Source organism: Hermetia illucens, chromosome 3 (assembly GCF_905115235.1).
Source record: "Hermetia illucens chromosome 3, iHerIll2.2.curated.20191125, whole genome shotgun sequence".
NCBI classification, from domain to species: Eukaryota; Metazoa; Arthropoda; class Insecta; order Diptera; family Stratiomyidae; genus Hermetia; species Hermetia illucens.
In genome coordinates, this window is record NC_051851.1 from 19,023,272 (window position 1) to 19,044,826 (window position 21,555).

The window sequence follows — 21,555 nt, forward strand, 5'->3', positions numbered from 1 at the left end:
TATTGGGTTAGAACAATTGCACTAGTGAATTTGAGTTTTTTTGTAGTGCCCCGAAGAAAGTAAATATTATGATAAGTGCAATATTTTCTGTGGACTTAAAGAGTTGTAAGAAGAAACCGGATTTTAGATGGCTTTTTATGAATGGCATTTGAATTTAACACGTGCTCGTGATATGAAGACTATCATTCTGTTAACTTTGTCTGATTTGAAATCGAGATTGATTTGAAATGAAGGAAATTAATCATTACAAAAAGTATGAACGAATTTAATTTCTCATTTATTATCGTTGCAAAATATTGTTCAAAGCAATCACAAATTTCCCTGAGAGCATTGGGTCAGTTGATGGATATTCTCCTTTCTTTTCTATTCACCACAGAATCGTTTATGATGGTGTCATCATCATCATCATTGAAGAGTACTTCACGCTTTTCTTTTTCAACACAATACACTAATTCTGTTCAATCGTCGAATCTTCCGACTATCTATGCCTATAAAAATCTCCTGCTGAATCTCTTGGTTCACACATGAAGACTTTGGTTCTGATATTTAATAGTTTTTCAGATGAGGCTTCCAATTGCGTGAAACTTTTATGATTAGATATTTGCAGTAAAACAATTTTCGTACCTCTGCAGTAATAACTTCCACCGAGAAGGCAGTACATTTACAGTAGGCTACATTTTGTTTCGGCATTTTTCCATACGAGTGCAGTTTTCTCGTCGATTTCCCTGTTCACTGTAACCCTAGTAGTCGCGATAGCTAATTATTCCCATGTTAGCATTCGTTTTCCAATCATCTATGATTTATATCAATGCCGGAGGAGGAATCTCCCTTAGATAATGTCGTTTCTGTTAGTTTCAACTTTCGAAGAAAGTTCATTCCATTATCCCCTAGTAGCTCTCATCAAATTTCGTGAAGTCCTCTCTAGATTCACTCTCAAATCAAATCCCAAAAATCTGTGTCCAACATCCTCTTGTCTGTGGTACCTATGGCTCGATGGTATCTCCAGTACCAGTTCCCAGTTTTATGACTGACCTTGACTAGAGAATATTGCATTTCATGAATGGATGATTTGCAGCAAGCGATCTGGTGATAAGGCAATTCAGAGCTAGGCCACGGCCAAAAAAGTCAACTGAACTGTCGACGTGAAAAGTAGCAGATTATGAAATTAACTTAGCCAACTCTGAACGCGACATTTTCTATCCCAGTGGGTCTATTATTTAGCCTTTGACATAGAATAGTCGGTAAAGCCTGTCCTCTAGAGGTCTTTAACGTCTGACTGCGAGGTGAGGGAGGCAAATGTCGACAAAAGTATCAACTATTGTTTATGCGTGTCGATCCCACAAGAGAGCTGTCAGTCACAACTTCCCACTTCTTAACCCCCTACCATGATTTCACCTCGGTTTTCAAAATTGTGTTTGTGACAACTTAGTATGCAACAGTCATATTTGTTATTTTTTGATAGGGTAGATGAATGCGTTTACGCAACAATCACCACCAACTAAACACCTCCCCATCGTCAGAGAGCTAGCCTGGAACCGTTTGTCATATTACTTCGGGCTAGCCCCCGAACTCTTCTGCCTTGCGGATCCTTCAAATCAAAGAATTCCTTTCACCAACGGGAGAGGAGAGGAGAAAGGGAACCGTCAGTTCAAGCAGCACCCAGCCATCCGGCGCCTCCGCCGGTCGAGCTGTAGCTTCTTTGCAACGAGAAGAACCCGAACGTAATGCGCAACACGGCTCCACCGGACAGCGCTCCTCGGCAATGTTGTTTGTGTTTAAATAGAGCTGCTGAAAAATCCCATCCCACTTTCCACAAGAAAAGAGGTGTCGTACACAGCTCCATTGCAAAACACACAATCCGGAGATCGTGCCTTTCCAATCTTGTGCAGGTAAGACTGAAAACCTCCATATCTACTTTAGAACTGGGTAAGGAAATACTCAGTCTCACCATACTTCCGATACAACCTCGCACCCAAGTTGCCAATGAGCCGCGCAGTCCATCTGCCTCTAGTTTCATTTTTCCAAGAGAGTTGCCACTAATCTAGGGTGCGATGCCGTTCTTCACAAGCAACCACCTTTCTTGCGCTTGTATATGGCTTTACACTTCTTAACAAGAAGAACAGATGCCGCCCGCAAAGTTCCTCATCTCTGTCCTTGCCAAGAGCGTCACCCCATACTTCTGCGCCGTAGAGCAAAACAGACTGCTTTGAACTCATCAGGAGACGTCGCCTGCTAGACGTAGGACTCCCACTATTTGCCATTAGCCCTATTTAAGGCCGAAATTTCAGCTGCAGCCTTGCTCGATGCTACTTTTATTTAATCGAAAATGCTCATCTTTAAGTCAAGGGTTAGTGTAAGGTACTGTACCGATGATTTTGACTTGATTATAGACTCACCGAACGATATTGTACGCAGATTCGGAATTCTCTTTTTAGTCAGGATGACTACTTCGGTTTTTCCCAGTGCAAAGTTGAAACCATGAGCAATCATCCATCCGCTTACCGGTTGCATCAATATGCCAAGTCTGCTTTGCGCCCATTCAACAGTGCGTCCAGCAGCAAGCGTCGCGACATTATCTGCATAATCCACTCGGCGGGACTCTTTTGGCATGTCGAGTTTAAGTAGATTATCATAGGAAGCGTTTGAGAGGTCCGGCCCTAGAATGGATCCCTCTGGCGTTTCATAGAGTAGAGGGCGGTTCCTCAGATAGTCCGTCAATATCCATAAAAAATAGTTCGATACGTGGAAAGTATTGTCTAGTATGTTTTCCCATCCCACGGAAGTAGAGGTGTTTCTAACGTCAAGCGTTACGACGAGCACCACTCGTCGAGCTCGGCGGCTATATGATTCCGTTCGACGAACGGCATCTACGACTTGCATGACCGCATCAGTTGTCGATCTCCCTGCTCTAAAACCGAACTGCCGTGGTGATAAGTCTCCGGTAACGCGTATTCCTCCAGCGAGTCTATTTCTGATGAGTTTTTCGAGCACCTTTCCAGCAGTGTCAAGCATACAAAGTGGGCGGTATGAAGACGGCAACTCAGGGTCGCTTTTCTCTTTGCTGATCAGCGCAAGCTTCGCCACCTTCGAACGAGAAGGGAAAATAACCTCTTCCAGGTAAGCATTGAATGCGCCTAGCAGTGGGTCTGGCCGACGTTGAAACACCAGTTTGTATACTTCTGCTGGGATACCATCGGGTCCTGGCGCCTTTTTGTTTTTCATAGAGAGGACTACCTGTTCCAACTCTTTCATAGGGAAAAAAGGGCAATCCTCGGCGCTCTCAGCACCGACGTCATCATTCCGTACGTTTAGAGTCTGTGACACTCCTTCTGGAGCTCTCCAATTTCTGCCGTCCACCAATACATAGAAGGTTTGCCACGTCTCCATATCCTCCTGGGCATGGAAGCTCGGCAGGCCATCGTTATTAGGTTCATAACTAAATTTGCGACAGTGTCAGCTGCATCGCCACTACCCCTAGGAGTAGCCTCCAGCGCGGTCCCATTTGTTCCAAGAGTTTCGACGGAAGACAACGTCCTCCAGAGCATCAAGCCTGCGTGGAAAGACCGGTATCATCTCATACGGTGTTACTCCTAAACACCGAATCTAGACAAAGCCATCCCCTCGGCCTTGGACAAGAACCCTAAGGTTGGTGCCGTCCCGAATTCAGATGGCGGTGATACCTGAGATTTTGGTACTGGTCACTGATGAGCACTCAATCAGGTTTGGTCTCTGTAGCATACTGCACTAGCAATGCATGAGCGGTTGTATTCCGGTGCATATGGATTTATAGGATATTTGAGCTATTTCCAGTTCTGCTCTGAAAACTCCAGTCTCGAGCCCGCAGTGTGCGCAACGTTCTCACCAGACGCGCCACGGTTTTTGTATAGGACGGAACTCTACTTTTCGTTGCAAGTGTTTGCTTTATGGCCTGCGACGTGTTTCAGATGTGTACCCATAATCCAAATATCTGTAACATAATCCAAACTCTGTACGGTGACTATTGCGTCGTCCGGGAGGTGTCCGTCTACGTGTGCAGGAATCGCAATCCCTTGGTACGTCGGTCATGTTTTTCACACTGCATTTTTGAGCCAACGCAATAATTCGATGCTGTTAAGGACCGACCTAATGTGGAGTATGCCCCCGTATACCAACTCCGCGGGACTTGCAGCAAATTCCTTGGGATTGGCTATCCAGAGACCAAGTAGAACGAGTGGACAAGACTTCCGATCAAGAAGGACTGTCTTGGACCATTATACCAGCCTTCATCGTTCTGCATCACTTTTCAAGCATGCCATTGGACTGCAGGTAGAGTCAGAGTTATCGCCTCAGGCCACTGCGGTGTGAACCTGTCAATTATTATAAGGGAATACCTTAAACTGTGCGAGTCTCACAAAGAGCCAATTAAATCGAGATTGATTGTGTGAAAACGCTTGGTAGACCTGGATGCGCTAGATCGTGAACGTCGTGAAATACTTCCTAACGGAAATCAGCCGGAATATACGACCTTGGTCCCTTGTCTGAGGTCTCGCAAATTTCTCTCTTACTCCGTCACAATCATTTGCAAAGCATGAAGTAAGATGATACTGAAACGCGGTCTTATTAGAAACTGCTCCATGAGGATGTCAATAGATCAACAATTTTTTGTACCATTTACCCATTCACAATAGATAATAAAATCAGCGAGAAAAGGAATACGACATAGACTGAAAAGTCCTCAGTCCCTTTAGACCTTTTCTTTTGTTAGCTTTTGATTGCTACCGCTGACGTTATTACAGACTGTTCTATCTATCTCAGCAATATATTTGATTGCCAGTGGATTGTATGAGTGAAGTGGCAACGTTTTGACAATTTCCAGCAAAGTGGGAACAAAACTATCAAAGCACATTGAGAAATAAGATTCTTTGAATTAAAAAAAAAACAAATATTATCTTCACAAAAATTTTAATAAAATATATTTTTTCTATCTTCTAGTCTACCGCCAATCAAGCCGGCGACCTTAACGAGAAGATCCTAGCACAAGGAGAGATCGTTCGTGCTTTGAAAGCCCAGGGAGCCCCGAAAGCAAAAATCGATTCAGAAGTTAAGACTTTGCTAGCCTTGAAAGCTGATTTCAAAGCTGCAACCGGTCAAGATTGGAAACCTGGTGCAACTCCTGCGAAAGCTGCCGCTCCAGCCGCTTTAGCAAATAATCAAGGCAACGATATTGACTCTAAAATCAAGGCCCAAGGTGATTTGGTGAGAGACTTGAAATCCCAAAAGGCACCGAAAGACAAAATCGATGCTGAAGTCAAAGCACTGTTAGCGCTCAAAGCTGAATATAAAGCTGCAACCGGCCAAGATTGGAAACCTGGTGCAACCCCTGCCAAAACTGCACCTGTAGCCAAAGCTGCTGCTCCAGCCCCTTCGGGAAATAATCAAGGCAACGATATTGACGCTAAAATCAAAGCCCAAGGTGATTTAGTGAGAGATTTAAAATCTCAAAAAGCACCAAAGGACAAAATCGATGCTGAAGTGAAAACACTCTTAGCACTCAAAGCTGAATATAAAGCTGCAACCGGTCAAGATTGGAAACCTGGTGCAGCTCCAGTGAAAGCTAGCCCAGTAACTACGACAGCACCGCCAGCCTCAAACAACAAAGCCGCCGAAATCGACAATAAAATAAAGGCACAGGGAGATATTGTAAGAAGTTTGAAATCGGAAAAGGCTCCAAAGGATCGAATCGATGGAGCAGTGAAAGTACTATTGAGTTTGAAGGCGGACTATAAGGCCGTGACTGGACAAGATTGGAAACCAAATACTCAACCAGCTACCACACCAGCAAAATCATCTTCCCCGAACGTTGCTAATTCTGCAAGTGCTACTGATTTGGATGCAAAAATCAAAGCCCAGGGTGATATTGTTCGTGAATTGAAATCAAAGAAAGCCCCGAAAGATCAGGTTGATGCAGAAGTGAAGAGCTTATTAAGTTTGAAGGCAGAATATAAAGCTGCTACAGGACAAGATTGGAAACCTCAAGCCACTACTACTCAATCGAAGCCAACTGCAGGTGAGATTATCTTATTTTTGACTGTAAATGTCTGTGTTTGCATGATTATTTATTCCCTAGTATCATTTTATATGTGTTATGGCTTATTTCGAAACAAAAGTAGCACTGTGGGCTTTATTCAAAGAGCTAATTTTGGGTGTTATTTATTCAGATGCAATGCACGTTTTCTGCGGCGCGAAAGAGAAACTTATTGACTGATCCTTCAGAATGTGGACAACATAGCCAAAAATGTTTTAGAAGTTGGGCATTGAATTTTATGTCCACTGTTCTACCAGATTAGGAGCTTTTATTATGTTCTTTTTCATGGCTTGATTGCCTATTTCATCCTTAGATTTCTCGTTTGCTTATCAATTCCGATAGTGGGGTCGGGATATCTAGATTGCATCCTCGATTGTAGATTGGTCCGGACGAAGCGTATCAAGCCATCGTTATTTTGGTGGACCTTTGAGCCTTTCCCATCGACTTGGATATTCAGGCCCATTTCTGATCATAGCATCGGATACACTTTTCTCGCGATTTTTCTACGATACGATCGCAGATGTCTCTAGTTCGAATCATAGCGGGTTATGCCACTAATCCAATGCAACATTTTCGTCTGCATTGGCTCCGAGGCGACCTGTGTTTCTGATAGCCGGTCAACACTTGCAACCATAGAGAATCGCAGGGCAAACGACGCTGTAGTGTATTTTTTTCTGATCGATTGGAAAATGTCGTGCATGAAGGCCATACGAAGGATGGTTAAGGAGGGACTTTATTCTCTGCCTCCCATTTCTTCTATGGAGGGAGAATCGTGCTTCGTAGCGGTTGATCATGCCTTTTGGTAAGAAATACCATCTTTGAGACAGAATCGAAGTATTGAATAATAAAATCAAAATTTTCGAAAGTGAGAATGACCATTTGTGGCTTTGCTCAGGGCAAAAACAACTTATCAGGCGCTGTCTCCCCTCTTTCAACAAGTCTTGCTTGGGCTTGATTAAGGCTGTTCGTTATATTAAGCGTATAAGTTAATTTCCGCGGACGTTTTTCTGAAGTGTTGCTCTGCCAGACCGTGAGACCTTGACCGGAAAATGTGGCAATCCGGTGCGATGTCTAGAGGGTAAGGTGGGTGGGGTAGAATCTCTTATTTGAAGTCTTCTAGCGCGAGTTTGGCCGGTTCTTCGTCGCGCGCTGTCATGGAGGCGAATCAGTTTGTCATGTCGGCTCCTCTATTCCGGTATCTTTACTTCGAATTGATTGCGCAACAGTACTAGTACAATTGTCACCCACTGTTTCGCCGGGTTGGAAAAGCTAGCATATCATGCCGCGCTGGTCACACCAAATGCAGAGTAGGCTTCCCTTCCAGTGTATATTTTGTTTTGCGTTCGAAATGGTGAAAGGGTAGTATAGGTCTCCCGAAACGTGAATTGGTACCCACGATGGAGCATAAAACCAGGGAAACGCCTTCTAAACCAATAGATCTATCATATTACCAAACACTATCTCCATCTCCACGAGGTGATCGCTCGGAACTCTTAACGAAAAGCCGCAGACGGAGAAGGATGAAGGCGAGTCTCTCGCGCATAAAAACCGGAGAAACTGTACCAACTGATTCTCCAAGTTGGGGGTTGGGTAGGGCTGACAACCCTACACAGAAAAAAATTTGTTACGAATCCACAACAGGATTCTCGGGGTGGACTGATAACATAACGATGAACCCGGCAACGTAAATGAAATAACAATTTGCGCATTTTCTCATGGAACATGGAGCTAGCCGATACCTTGTCCCAGTATAGGGCTGATACAACAGCGTTGCAGGAGATACTTTGGACAGGGCATACTGTAAATCATGTGCTCGTATTAGGTTTCTTAGACAGCTAAAAAATGAAACTTGCTGTTATCGGCTTTGAAAACATAAGCAAATGGCTACGCATTCTGCGCTTTCGAGGGAATTTTAGAAATATAAGCCTCATCAACGTTCACGCCCTACAGGAGAGACTGCAGAGCCGGAGAAGGATACCTTCTATGAGGCAGTAGAATGAACCCTCGAAGTTTGACCCAGATATGATATCAAAATCATATTTGGGGAATTTAAACGGGCAAGTAGGGACAAAGCTCGTATTCCGGCGATAGGTTACCTCCCATTGCTTGCATAAAAATACAAATGTTAACGGATCACTATCTTGTTGGCATGAATCACTATCTCGTTGGCTAGAATCCCCTCTTACAATCAAGTGATAGTTAACACTGAAGCCATCGACACCACAATCCTCCGCAACACCTATAAGGGACAAGTGGATGTCGCAATAACCGCAGTCAACAGAGATCCTGGAGATGAAGCATCAACAAATGAGCTTCACAATCACCTGAAGAACGTTATTATAAATACGGCCACAAAGATACTTGGCCCCAGTCGCAAAAAAAGTTGAAACGGCTTGTTAAGCTAGCAACCGAACGAAAGAATGCCGCATACCGAGTAATGTTGCATTCGCAAAGGACGCGGGCTCGCACAGAGACTTATCACGAACTCCGGCGAGCAAAGAAGCGGCTTCACAGACGGAAAAAGGAAGCCTGGGAGAACCAATAGTTCTATGAACTCGAAAAGTACAGGGAGCAACAGCATCAGGCGCGGAAGTTCTACCAACAAGTCAGCAGGATGAAGCCTTACACGCCTCGATGCTCGTCCTGCCGGGACAAAGAGGGAAATCTGATTTCCGGCAGAATTGGCATATTGGAGCGATGGGTTGTGTATTTTGATGAACTGCTGAACAACCAGAACATCGGCGAGTTAGAAGTCCCGTCAACTAAAAAGGACGGACCAATACTGCCACTACCAAGTATAGAAGCAACAATCCGTGCAATTCATCGACGCAAAAATTACAAGTCGATAGGAGCCGATGGAATTACAGTCGAATCGGTTAAATATAGAGGCGGCGGAATAGCACCAAGCGGTTTATCAACTTATGCTCAAAGTGTGGACAGGGAGTCAAAGCCTAACGATTGGCAACGAGGCGTTATCTGTCCCATACATAAAAAGGGAGATATCGCACAGTGCAGCAATTATAGAGGTATCACGTGCTGCTGAGTACCATCTATAAGATATTTTCCGCTATTTTGCTAGGCCGGATAGCCCCATACATCCAGAACATCATCATTCGCTCATTTCAAAAAGGTTTCACTCCAGGCAAATAAGCAACAGACCAGATTTTCTATGTGCGGCACGCAATGGAAAAACTATTGGAATATGGGCATCAGTTGCATCATCTTTTCATCGACTTTATGGCCGCCTATGATAGTATAGCTAGGGTAAAACAGTACGCATGAGAGAATTCGGTATCCCAATGAAATTTATAAGACTGACTAGGCTGACCCTGACCAATGTGCGAGTCCAAATAAAAGCAGCAGGATCACTCTCGAGACCATTCGACATCAACAACGGTTTAAGAGAAGGGGATGTCCTATTATGCGTCGTCTTTAACCTGGCCCTGGAAAAAGTGATCTTGGGTTGTACATCAATTAAGGCAAGACGAAATATATGGTGGCAACGTTAGCACCAAAACCAACCAACCAACAACATCAAATCGCACTAGTCAAACGAGAAGAATAAAGATAGGAGACTATAACTTTGAAACCGTTGATAATTTCTCCTATCTAGGGTCGAAAATCAAAACCGATAACAGCTGCGACAATGAAATTCGCGCACGGTTGTTGGTACTGAGCCTACTTCAGCTTACAAAAACTGTTCCGCTTGAAACTTCTCACCATAGAGTCAAAGCTCTTACTATACAAGACAATGATCTTGCCAGTCCTTATGTACTCCTCGGAGACGGACAGCGCATTAATGTCTGGAGAGAAAAAGAAGACGAGACAGGCCCTGCCTAAGATGGAACGAAGGCGTAGGTCAGAGCGCCAGACAGCTTTTAGTGATATCAAATTGGTGGACCTCGGCGCAAAGTTGAAATGTCTGAAGTTCTTTTTAAAACAGGCCTAGAGCGGATATCGATTGTTGCGCCGTTAATGATGATGATCGAAGTTACCGGCTGGCCAGCGTTTACCCACGATTTTTTGCGCTTTGAATTGTCATAGTACACCCGTCTTTCGTCACCAGTGATGATGCTGCGAGCTGTTTTTGAGTTTGACCCGAATGTTCATCCAACAAAGCCTGAAGTCCTTCATTTCACCCGATTGGTAGCTATGGAGGAGCATTAGCGCCGTAAGCTTCGGTGAGCGTTTAATGAGTCCTTTATTTCGACAAAATAAAGAGACGAAAAACAAACGCGGAAATTCACTTCTACACCTAATAAATCACACTCATGTTGTGTTTGCGATTTTATATAAGGGAGCGATTAATATTTACTCCCAGGAGTATGGTGACGCAGCGTCTGATGAATTGCTTCTGCCCTGAACGAAACCATCTATGCCCGAAACGAAATCGCAAATTGTCTTTCTCATATTTGGAATATTTGGGTGCTAAGCTCACAAAGATGGATCCGTAAGCCAAAAAACGTAGAAGTAAGTTACACTCCAATTGGTCCGGTTCGACGTAATGTAAATGCGGACTCAGACGGACTTGTAGAGGGACCCACTAGCAGAAAATGAAACATTTTAGTAGGCAGTTTTTGTCTCTATATTCAATTAGGATCCCTCGATATTTCGTCCCGTTGTTGTTGTTGTAGGTTTTAGTTCGTCCTGGCCGGCTAACAGAGAGGGCTAAGTTCTCTGATCAGGCCTACATAGATTGTACGTGGGGACGGGGGTACATCCCAAGCTGCAAAGGATGAAACCATGGTGCTTCCGCTGATTAGGGCTGTCTTTGCTGCTGAGTGCGACACCTTGTTCAACATAATTTAACTTTTAGCTGGGAACCACAATATTTTTATCTCATCGAAGTTAGAATTCGCTTTTGCGTCAATTATTTCCTAGACTGTGATGTTTTGCTTCTCCAGAAGAGTGCAGGCTTTTTGGGAGTCTGTGATTAATGCTACCTCCTTTTTTGATCTTTTCTTTACCATTTGCACAGCTGGAGGCCACAGTTGATGTTGCTGCATCAGTTCCATATAGGGCAAAACCCCTGTTCCTGAGTTCGGTTATTTCATTTTCATTCCTTTCCTGCCCTGACTCACTCCAGACCAGCAGGTTGCCCACTCTTCTTCCCGCCTCATAGATCTTGAAGTTATTAAAGGCTTGCTGGAAATTCTTATAAGTTACCGATGGACCATTTTTAGCCACGGAATTGTCTACGACCTGTAGGAGGAGGGAACAGATCTTTTGAGCTTTATCAGCTCCTTAGAGATCAATAGCGCCTTTCTGAACTAATGGGAGAAGGGAGGGTTCGCCCCAGAGAGCCTATGATGCCATATGATGCGGTGAAGACCTGAGCATCTTTTCAACTGAGACGCCACAGCGTGGTTATTCTGTTTTCCCGGTATTTTTGCATCAAGAGCGTGGAAGCAACAGCATAATCAAGCAGTGGTCTCACACGTGTTTCCAATGTACAGTCCCCTTTTTAGACTAAGGTTACAATTTCTAGGAAGAAGAGAAATGACCGGTGATTGGATTAATTAACTATAAATAGTATGACCATAGAGATCAGCCACTAAGTGCTTCTCACTTGTGCTGTAGACGAAATTGCTAGTCGTTTCTCTTATTATGCTTTGCTTTTATTTGTTCTATTGACTTTTATAACACATTTAACTTCAAAGAAAGCTTTTCCATCTTAAAGGTGCGCTCCAACTGGTTACGATATGGCGTGAAAACTATTTGAATGTCGTGTCGAAGCCAGTCGGAGCGCACCTTGAAAAGTGTTGAGAAGTTACACTTAACGACACTAATCATTTACATCTTTTTGCAAATTTTATTGTTTTCAGGCATGACATCTTTTGGTTTGCTATTGCATTAATCCATTTACAATTTCCTTTAATTTAAATCAAGATATGTAGCGTTTATGCGTAAGATTTTATTGATTTCTTATATTATTTTATAGGCGACAATGCATAGGCAAAGTACATTGATGTCATGATGAAATCACAGTAAACTTGCAAAGAGACATTTAATTATCAAAGCATTTTTTTCTACTAGCGCAATACCGATGTTTATATGCAAATAAAATTTGTATTCCAACCATAATTTTATAGCTTTTATTTGAATTTGTTTTTAAGAAACCTTTTAGTGTCTGAAATAAAATTTTCAGAGTTTGCAGAGTTTTTGACACAAGCATTTTTCTCGGAAAACATTCCACTTATTGACACGAAATTCGAAAAGAATGTTGAAATATAAGCTCCACACATGCAGTGAATAAAACTCCTTTACTTTGATCTGTATGTAATTATGCCAAACGATTATTTGAAATAATAAAAAAAAAAATAAAAATAAAAAACTTTTTGTTTCTTTTTCGTTGGTGTAGATATTTATTCTTGCAAATACCGATATTTCGGGAACCACTTGTTCCCTTCATCTCTGTTAACAAGTCAAGTGTGAGACTTGTTAGCACTGATGAAGGGAACAAGTGGTTCCCGAAATATCGGCGTTTGCAAGAATAAATATCTGCACCAACGAAAAAGAAACAAGTTTTTTAATTGCTTTTATTATTTCAAACCTTTACGTTGAGTTTAAAGGAAGAGGGCGAGGGATTGCCATACATATAAAGAGGAAACGTCAGCATTTTTTAATCGAATATATTGAAGCAGAATATTTTTGAAGCAAGCAAAAAAATAAAACTAGGTAGCTTCTAGGTAGCAGGTAAAAATAAAACTAGGTAGCTTCTCCTACTACAAAATAGGGCTCTGTGGTGGCGGTCTTCAAAATAGGGCTCCGTGGCGGCGATGACCTCCTCATTCGATTCAAACTTCTGTCCGAATAGTGACTTTTTAAAGTTTAGAAACAAAAAGAAATCACATGGGGCTAAATCTCGAGAATACGGTGGATGGGATAGCAGCTCGTAGCCCGATTCGGCGGCGGAGATATAAGCAGGTGTATTGTCATGGTGGAACAGCATTTTTTTTCTCGCCAAATAGGGATTCTTTTTGCAATTTGGCCCAACAATTCGGTATAGTAGAGCTCCGTGACTCTTTGCCCTTCTACAGGTTGTCGATTCAAATCATATGTTGTGAATCCCAGAAAACGGGTGAAGTCCAATGTCTCTACTGTTCCTTGTTCCTGGTGTACCAGTGGACCCATGTTTAGTCGACGGTTATGAAACGACGCAGAAACTCCTTTTGATTGCGCTTAAATAGCATCAAACGCCGTTTTGAAGCGGTTTCACGGCTGCGTTTGTTGTCTGGAGTGAACAAACGCGGCCCCCCATCGCGCCGTCAGATTTCTCATATACAAAATTTTACGTAGGATATTAGGATATGACCCACGCGGTCTTTTAAGATGACTACTGTTTCAGCTATCTCGCGCACCTTCAATTGGTGGTCTGTCAATACAAGGTCCTGGATTTTTGTTACGTTATCCTCCATCATAACCGTTTTTGGGACACCTGGGTGTGGTTCACCAAAAACCGAGGTGCGAACACGTCGCAACTCGTTAAACCAATTTTTTACGGTCTCCATCGCAGGAATAGAAATACCGTACACAGAATCCAAGCGCTCTTTGATTCCCTGCTCCACGATTTTTCTTCCAAAAACCATAAATCGATATTGCTATTTTTCCAGTTTTCTAAAATCCGCGGTCACACCCGTTTCTATACACGATCAAAACAAAACTACGAGTCAGATTCGGCTGGGATTTTAGCAGTGGGCGTCTACAAGAATATACTTCACGATAGTGAATTTCTCTTTCGATAGTGGCACCAACAGCCGATAAGGCTAAGTACTTCTCGGAACGCCCGTAATCGTCACAGGGCAAAATTAAGGCTTTCATTTCGTTGGCGCGCTGCCTTGCTAATTCACTTCAGAAAAAGCCTTGTTGAGCCTCCAGACTTCGCCCTTTTGTGAGTTTGTTGTACGAATCTTGTCAGCGATGTTTGTGAAGACGCGAATAAATCTTGGAATCAAATTCGATATGTCTTAACTTTTTCGGAATAACAACTGGCACATGCTCTCTAAGGTTTCCGAATCAAATTTTCCTTTGTCTGGTGACTTGTTGAGCCCGTATGCCATACAGCAGAGGATTTAAAAATATCCAAAATTCAGAAGCGTTCTACGAAGCGAGCTACATTTTATAAGGATTTTCGCTTTTCAGGTTCTCAGTCAGATTTCGACCTTTGATGTATTTTGCCGTTGCGATTACTTTCGTCAGAAGAACGGTGGCAATCCTGACTACATGAATGCTCTGCGATGTCATTCCGTTGTTGAGTATATGGGGTCGTCAGTGGTTATTGAAATCCTATTTCTTTGCTGATTTTTGACATCAGAGAACTTACGCACTCTTTTCTGACGTCAGACATTTTTTCGTCCTAGTTTGAGTTTCTACAAAATTCTTGAGTTAGACTATTTTTTAGAAAGAGTGTTACGCACCACCTGCTGGTGTCTAGCAGGTTGCTAGTTTTTATGACTATAACGATTCTTGCCTTCAAATTCACCTTATTTTTCCGTTCCAATTAGCTCATATCTCAATAAGGGGCATTTGCTGCTTGCAGCAATGTGGCTATTACGTAAATTTTCCTTTTCTTCGCATCACATGCATTTGAAAACCTATCGCATTTCTTGGAAGTTGTCCGTCTATCCTCTTATCTTCTATATCGAACCGACCAATTAACACCCCTCTTAAATATATTCAATACTTTGCAAAAACCTTTAAAACGGTTAAACAAATTTGCAGACGACTACGGTTTCATCCAGGGCAGAGAGAACTGATCAGACACTGCCTCTGCCCTGGGAGCAGCGTGACCGTAGTGGTTATCAGATGTAGTTCGCCAGTTTATATCAATCCGCAAACACGTCATTGGGCAAATTATATTCATGGGAAAAACCGTCTGGTGTTTCTAGCCCAAGCCGGCCAAAGCTGAAATAATTGAGGAAGGAAGAAGAATTGAGGGAAGTTGCAGAGTCTGCGTCGGATGAGTTGCCTCTGCACTAAATGGAACCGTAGTCTGTAAAATTTTTTTAACTTTGGGTATTAACCCAATAAGATGAACCCATGGGCCAGAAAACTAGGAGGCAGTTTCTTTCTAATAAGTCCGGTCGGCCGGACTTAGGGCTCTATCAATTCCGACCTTGGAAAATTCAGACCCGGAGTGGATACGACCTCTCCATTTTACCAAAAAAGTATAATTTTGTAAAATTCTCTATTCCGGGTCGAGAAGATCTACATTTCTCCTTCCCTTCGTAGATAGTGCAGATGACAACTTTGATGCTGTTGGTGTTTATGTTCAGTTCTACTCTGCTTGCCTCTTTCTCCAAATCCAGGTAAGAAATTATACAGACACCATCAGCGCAATCGAAATGTTTGAGGAAAATTGCCAATATTGAGAACGTCAGCGATAACGAGGCGAAAAAATATCGGTGACAGAATGCAAGGAGATCGACTCCGTTTGGATCTTAAATTCCTCACAAATTTTATATCGATAGAGCACATGACATTTTACGTCGTCATATGTCGCTCTGTTAATAGCCATTAGTTTCTCCGTAATCTCCCCATTGATGCTTTCGAAAGAAATAATAATAATCGTTGACGCAACAATCCATATTAGATCAGGGCCTTGGAGTGTGTTAGAGCACTTCATTCAATACCGTAACGGTACACTACAGGATTGCAGTACCCTGTGGTCAGCATTGCGCTCGCCCGAGATTGTTACCCTGATTTGACTCAGTTGCTCATTCACAGCTGAGTTGACTGGTATCCGACATCAAATCACGATACAAATTCCTCACTGCCACCAGTGAGATTTGAACCACGACCACACCTAGTGCTCTAACCGCTGAGCTATCCGGACACGAAAGAAAGCCCTTTTAAAATCGATCGACGAAAAGCAGATGAAACATGGTTCTACAATGATTTGGATGTTAATGTGTTCGATACAGAAGGATCTAGAACGGAAACCGGCTTGTTGTTTGTCGGTTACACTTTCTAGGTGTTCTTTGATTTCCAGAAAATTTCGGTTGGTTTTGACTGGTTTGTAGAAGCTTTCTCTTGAAAAGGTGCGGAGCATATCTTCCTAAATCGCCTGCCCCACGAATCGCTTGAACATATATTAGAACCTTACAATGGAAACGCCCTATCGAACATACCCGAGATGATTTCAACTCTTCTTCATCTTCGGCCCGATATCCAAGTTGGTTAAACACTTCTTCTTCGTTTTCTTTAGCCTTTGTCCTGTTCAGAAGCGGGGTTGTCTCGTCGTGGTCGGTTTCGCCATTTGGCTCTATCAGAAGCCTGATCTGGTTCCAATCGCGAGGCTTTCAAATTTCGGCCGGCATACCATTGACCTCGATGTTCAGATCAATCATTGCGAGTGAATCGAAGACGCCTCTTTCGCAATTTTTCCACGTCCAGTGCAACCCCATATCGATCACGGATATCTTTATTTCGAATGTAGTCAAAATGTGTCGCGCCACTAGTCCAATGCAGCATCTTCGTCTCCGTTATCGCAAGACGCAATTTATTGTCATTTATAGTCGACGAACCCTCAGAACCATAGAAAGCGACAGGACGGAAGAGGTTGCGGTAAATTTTAGAGTTGAAACGTTAAACACTAGTCTCCCAGTGTTAGTCTTAATTGCGTCATGTATGCTTGAGTTTTTCTTTGTGCTTGTCGCCGTTGTTATAGGCTTATCATAAACACGGTGATACTTGAATTAAACAATAATCTCTGGAAACGAAATGAGAAATAAACTAGAAGATGAGGTTGTTTGGATGCCTTACTAACCACAAAGGAATGACTAGAAGGCATATGTATATTCAGTGGGGACCCGTCATGCTAATCGCACGCGCCACACACGAAAGGATTGAGTTCAAACCTTTCCGCAACAATTGAGCGACACATTTGGACGATATTCAGGATCGCAGCGAGAAAATATAGCCCCATAAAGAAAATTATGTGAGCCTTCTCCAGTTTACAAAACCAATCCAACTTTATTAAGGTCTTCCTATTCCGGACCCGTAGGAGATAGCATCTTTATTGCATTTGTTGTCCATTTTTAAATCTTCCTTGTACATGGTCTCCAAAAACATCTTGCAATGCTTCCCAATAATTGAAGATAAAATTAAAACTGCATCTACATCTTCTCTGTGCATTTTCTGCAAAATTATTTAACTTTTCTTATGATTTTATCCATTCACAGCCATGGCACCCAATAGTGATAATGAAATTGCGAAAAATGAGCTCACCCAGAAGGTGAATGCTCAAGGTGACCTCGTACGCCAATTGAAGTCGAAAAATGCACCCAAAGCAGAAATCGATGCGGCTGTGAAAACTCTCTTAGACCTTAAAGCAGAGTACAAAAAAGTGACAGGTACTGACTTCCCAACGGCAGGTCGGGCACCATCTAAACCTAAATCTGAAAGTCAGAAAGCAAAACCGGAGAAGAAGGAGCCTGCAAAACCTAAGGGAGGCGAACCAAAGGAATCTGGTGCCAAGAAAGTCACTCGCTTAGGCTTAGAAGCGACAAAGGAGGACAATTTGCCAGATTGGTATTCACAGGTATGCTCAGAAAACGGCAAATTTAAGAGTTAATTCTAGGAGATTGTCTACTAAATTCAACAGGTAATCACCAAAGGTGAATTGATCGAGTATTACGACGTTTCCGGGTGTTACATTCTACGTCATTGGTCATATGCAATTTGGAAGGTCATTAAAAATTGGTTCGATGCCGAAATAACGAAATTAGGCGTGAAAGAATGTTACTTCCCGATCTTCGTTTCACGTGCTGCCCTCGAAAAGGAAAAGACTCACATCGCTGACTTCGCTCCAGAAGTGGCATGGGTTACAAAATCAGGTGAATCAGACTTAGCGGAACCAATAGCAATCCGTCCAACCTCTGAAACTGTGATGTATCCTGCATTTGCGAAGTGGATCCAGTCATACAGGGACCTTCCAATTAAATTGAATCAATGGAATAATGTCGTCGTAAGTATACAATGCAAGAACGAGAGTATGAAAAGTGTGTTTCAATCATTGTGCAATTCTTAGAGATGGGAGTTCAAACATCCCCAACCATTCCTGCGGACACGTGAGTTCCTTTGGCAAGAAGGGCATACAGCATACGCAGTCAAGCAAGACGCCGAAGATGAGGTTCTCAAGATCCTGCAATTATACTCGCTTATCTATACACACCTCTTAGCTATTCCCGTAATCAAAGGCCGAAAAACTGAGAAGGAGAAATTCGCTGGAGGCGATTACACAACCACAGTAGAGGCATTTATCTCAGCTAGCGGTCGAGCGATCCAAGGTGCCACCAGTCATCATTTAGGCCAAAATTTCTCGAAAATGTTCGATATTGTTTATGAAGATCCAGAAACTCAGCAGAAACAATACGTCTATCAAAACTCATGGGGTCTAACGACCCGAACTATCGGAGTGATGATTATGGTTCATGCCGACAACCAAGGTCTCGTTCTGCCACCACACGTAGCATGCATTCAAGCAATTATCGTACCATGCGGTATCACTGTTAATATGAAAGACGAGGAACGAGCTGAGTTGTTGGAGTGCTGTAAAAACCTGGAGAGGAGTCTGGTAGACAATGGTGTTCGTGCGGAGGGTGATTATCGGGATAATTACTCTCCCGGATGGAAATTCAATCATTGGGAACTTAAAGGTGTACCAGTTCGTATTGAAATCGGTCCAAAAGATATGAAGAACAAGCAAGTCGTGGCAGTGCGAAGAGACAATGGCGAGAAGTTAACTATTCCACTTGTTGATATTCAAAAGAAAATCGCTCAATTACTCGAAACCATACATGACAGCATGCTCGCCAAGGCAACAAAGGATTTGACCGATCATACGAAAGTAACTAAATCCTGGGACGACTTTTGTAAGTTCCTCGATTCCAAAAATATCATCATGTCACCGTTTTGCGGCGATTGCAACTGTGAGGATAAAATCAAAGCAGACAGTGCAAGGTAGGTTCTTGTGGTTATTTTTCATTTCAGCTAAATAAAAACGCATTTTTCTGTAATTTACAGAGATCAAGATATCGAACCAGGTGCACCAGCCATGGGTGCTAAGTCACTGTGTATACCTTTCGAGCAACCCGCTGAAATTGCAGCAGGCGATAAGTGCGTTCATCCGGCTTGTACAAACAAACCGAAGTTTTATACGCTTTTCGGTAGAAGTTACTAATTGTGAAGTGTTCCCAGCTTTCCTCATTTGAAATTGGTGGAAAATGAAAGTGGTATTTTGTTTTGTGAATTACGTGTTGATTTTATACACAATAAAATGATACAGTGAAAAAGAAAAGATTTTTACAGTTCCGAAATAATAAAAATGTTTTAAATAAAAAAGGACGAGCTGTTTTCTTGCTGCGGGAGATTTTCGTTTCAGACGTTAAGTTCCCGATTAGGACGACGAAGGCGGAACTCAAAAACTTGTTGATGAATCGTTTTCGTCAGTCGTTTGTGTTAGTCTTACGCCCGCTTAGAAACTGCCAAGGAACAGTATAGACTTCTACAGGAGCAGGGCATCGTACGCCACTCACTAAGCCACTGGGCCAACCCCCTCCACCTCATCCCGAAAGCAAACGATTCATGGTGGGGACTACAGACGCCTGTAATGCCGCGGACCAGTATCCACTACCAATCGTCGAGGACCTCCTTCAGGAGATCAGAGGCAAAGTTTTCCTCGTCGTGGATCTGTGTAAAGCACTCTGCCAGACCCCAATCGCCGAAAGAGATATTCCGAAGGCGGCTGTAACGACCATTTTCGGTCTCTTCAATTTTACTCGGTTTTCAATGAGCCAACGAAATGCAGCTCAATCTCTCCAGCACGCAATGAACTATGCTCTGCGCGATGGTCCATTCGCAAGATGCTACCTGGATGACATATTCATCGCATCAGACAACCACGAGTAGCACCTCCAGCATCTTCGTCAACTTTTCGAGATACTACGCAAAACGAGGCTTTGCCTAAACCCCGATATATACGCTTTCGGTAGGGACCAGATCGATTACTTCACCGTTTCCGAAGAGGGAATCAACCCCCCGGCCACAAGATCTAGGCTGTCGACAGTTTCCCGAGGCCTGAGACAGCACCCAAGCTTCAGCGTTTCTTCGGCATGGTCAATTTCTATCGCTGCTGCATTCCCAAGGCGCCGGAAATTAATTACAGCTCCACGCCACGGTATGGCACTTGAGCAGGAGTTTCCTCCGGGCACCTGGAAACCATTAGGTTTCTTTTCCAGGAAGTTATCAGACACCGAGAGGCGTTCCAGCGCGTACGACCGCGAGCTACTCGCCGTTTACGCTGCAATTAAACACTTGCCGTTTCATTGAAGGCCGCCTTTTCACATTCTGCACGGACCATCGCCATCTCATATACGCAGCACAACAGACAAGACTTCGCCTCGCCAAGCTCGCTAGTTGGACTTCATTTTGCAACACCAACCAATACTGCATTACATGAAGGGGGAGGACAACATCGTCGCTGACGCTCTTTCGCGCATTTGCTCCGTCGCCATGCCGTCAATAATCAGCCCCAGGAAGTTGCTAGAGCACAGGCAGACGATGAAGAAATGCCTCACTTTTCCAACTCTACGTCTAGACTTTCAGCCGTTAATTATCGACAGCCACTCCATTATGTGTGACACGTCAACAGGAAATATCAGGCCACTTTCCCGTAACACTCCGCAAAATAGATTTCGACCTACTCCACAACAAAACACATCCGAATGTCAAGGCGACGGTAAGCCTTATGACACAGAGATTCATCTGGAAGGGGATCAAAAGGAAAAGGATGGTCACAGCAAAGCCAGCCCTATCAGCGCGCCAAAGTACATCACCATAATCGTTCGGCCCTTGGAAAGTTTTTCGCCCGCTTCAACCATCTGTACGTAGACCTCATTAAACTTCCATTGGTGCAGGTATATCAATATTGCCTCACTATAATCAATAGATTTTCGAGGTGGCCAACGGCTATCCCGATACCCAACCAACGAGCTTCAACGGTTGCCGGGGCTCTATACACCCAATGGATCTACTACTTTGGCTCGTCACGCACTATTTGAATTGTCGTTGTTTCCTGAGCTCGCCAAATTCCTGGGCGCTAATCGAATATGGATAACTCCTTACAACCCGCAATTGAACGGCGGTGGAGAGGTTCCATCGTACGCTAAAAACAGCTCTAATGTGTAATCCAGACGTGCCGCGACCAGCGCTACTGCCAACGGTTCTCCTCGGGCTCCGAACGGCGTTCAAGGAAAATTGGAGCCACCGTATTCAGGACCACAAAAAGTACGGCGTCAAATCAGTAGTCGAGTTCCGCCGACTCGTTGAAGCTAACGACGGACAAATCGAAGTGCCCATCGCCCCCGAGCTCCCCAACCAACGACAGTCCTCGCCACAACCAACGCCAACGGACCAAGCTGCAGTGAAACGCGTTACGTTCTGCTCGTATCCTGCGATCAGCATGCTTTCCGACTCAAACTCTCAACTTT

General features: G+C 43.4%; 1 protein-coding gene across 1 annotated transcript in view; it reads left to right on the forward strand.

The window, feature by feature from the left end:
- LOC119653181 (bifunctional glutamate/proline--tRNA ligase) overlaps positions 1-19,399 on the forward strand; it is a 29,303-nt gene extending 9,904 nt beyond the window's left edge. Inside the window, exons 7-11 of the mRNA XM_038057735.1 lie at positions 4,972-6,046; positions 17,248-17,606; positions 17,670-18,032; positions 18,096-19,027; positions 19,091-19,399. Coding sequence (XP_037913663.1) covers positions 4,972-6,046; positions 17,248-17,606; positions 17,670-18,032; positions 18,096-19,027; positions 19,091-19,247 — 2,886 coding nt within the window. The 3' untranslated portion in view covers positions 19,248-19,399. The remainder of the gene's footprint in view (positions 1-4,971; positions 6,047-17,247; positions 17,607-17,669; positions 18,033-18,095; positions 19,028-19,090) is intronic.
- The last annotated feature ends 2,156 nt before the right edge of the window (positions 19,400-21,555 follow it).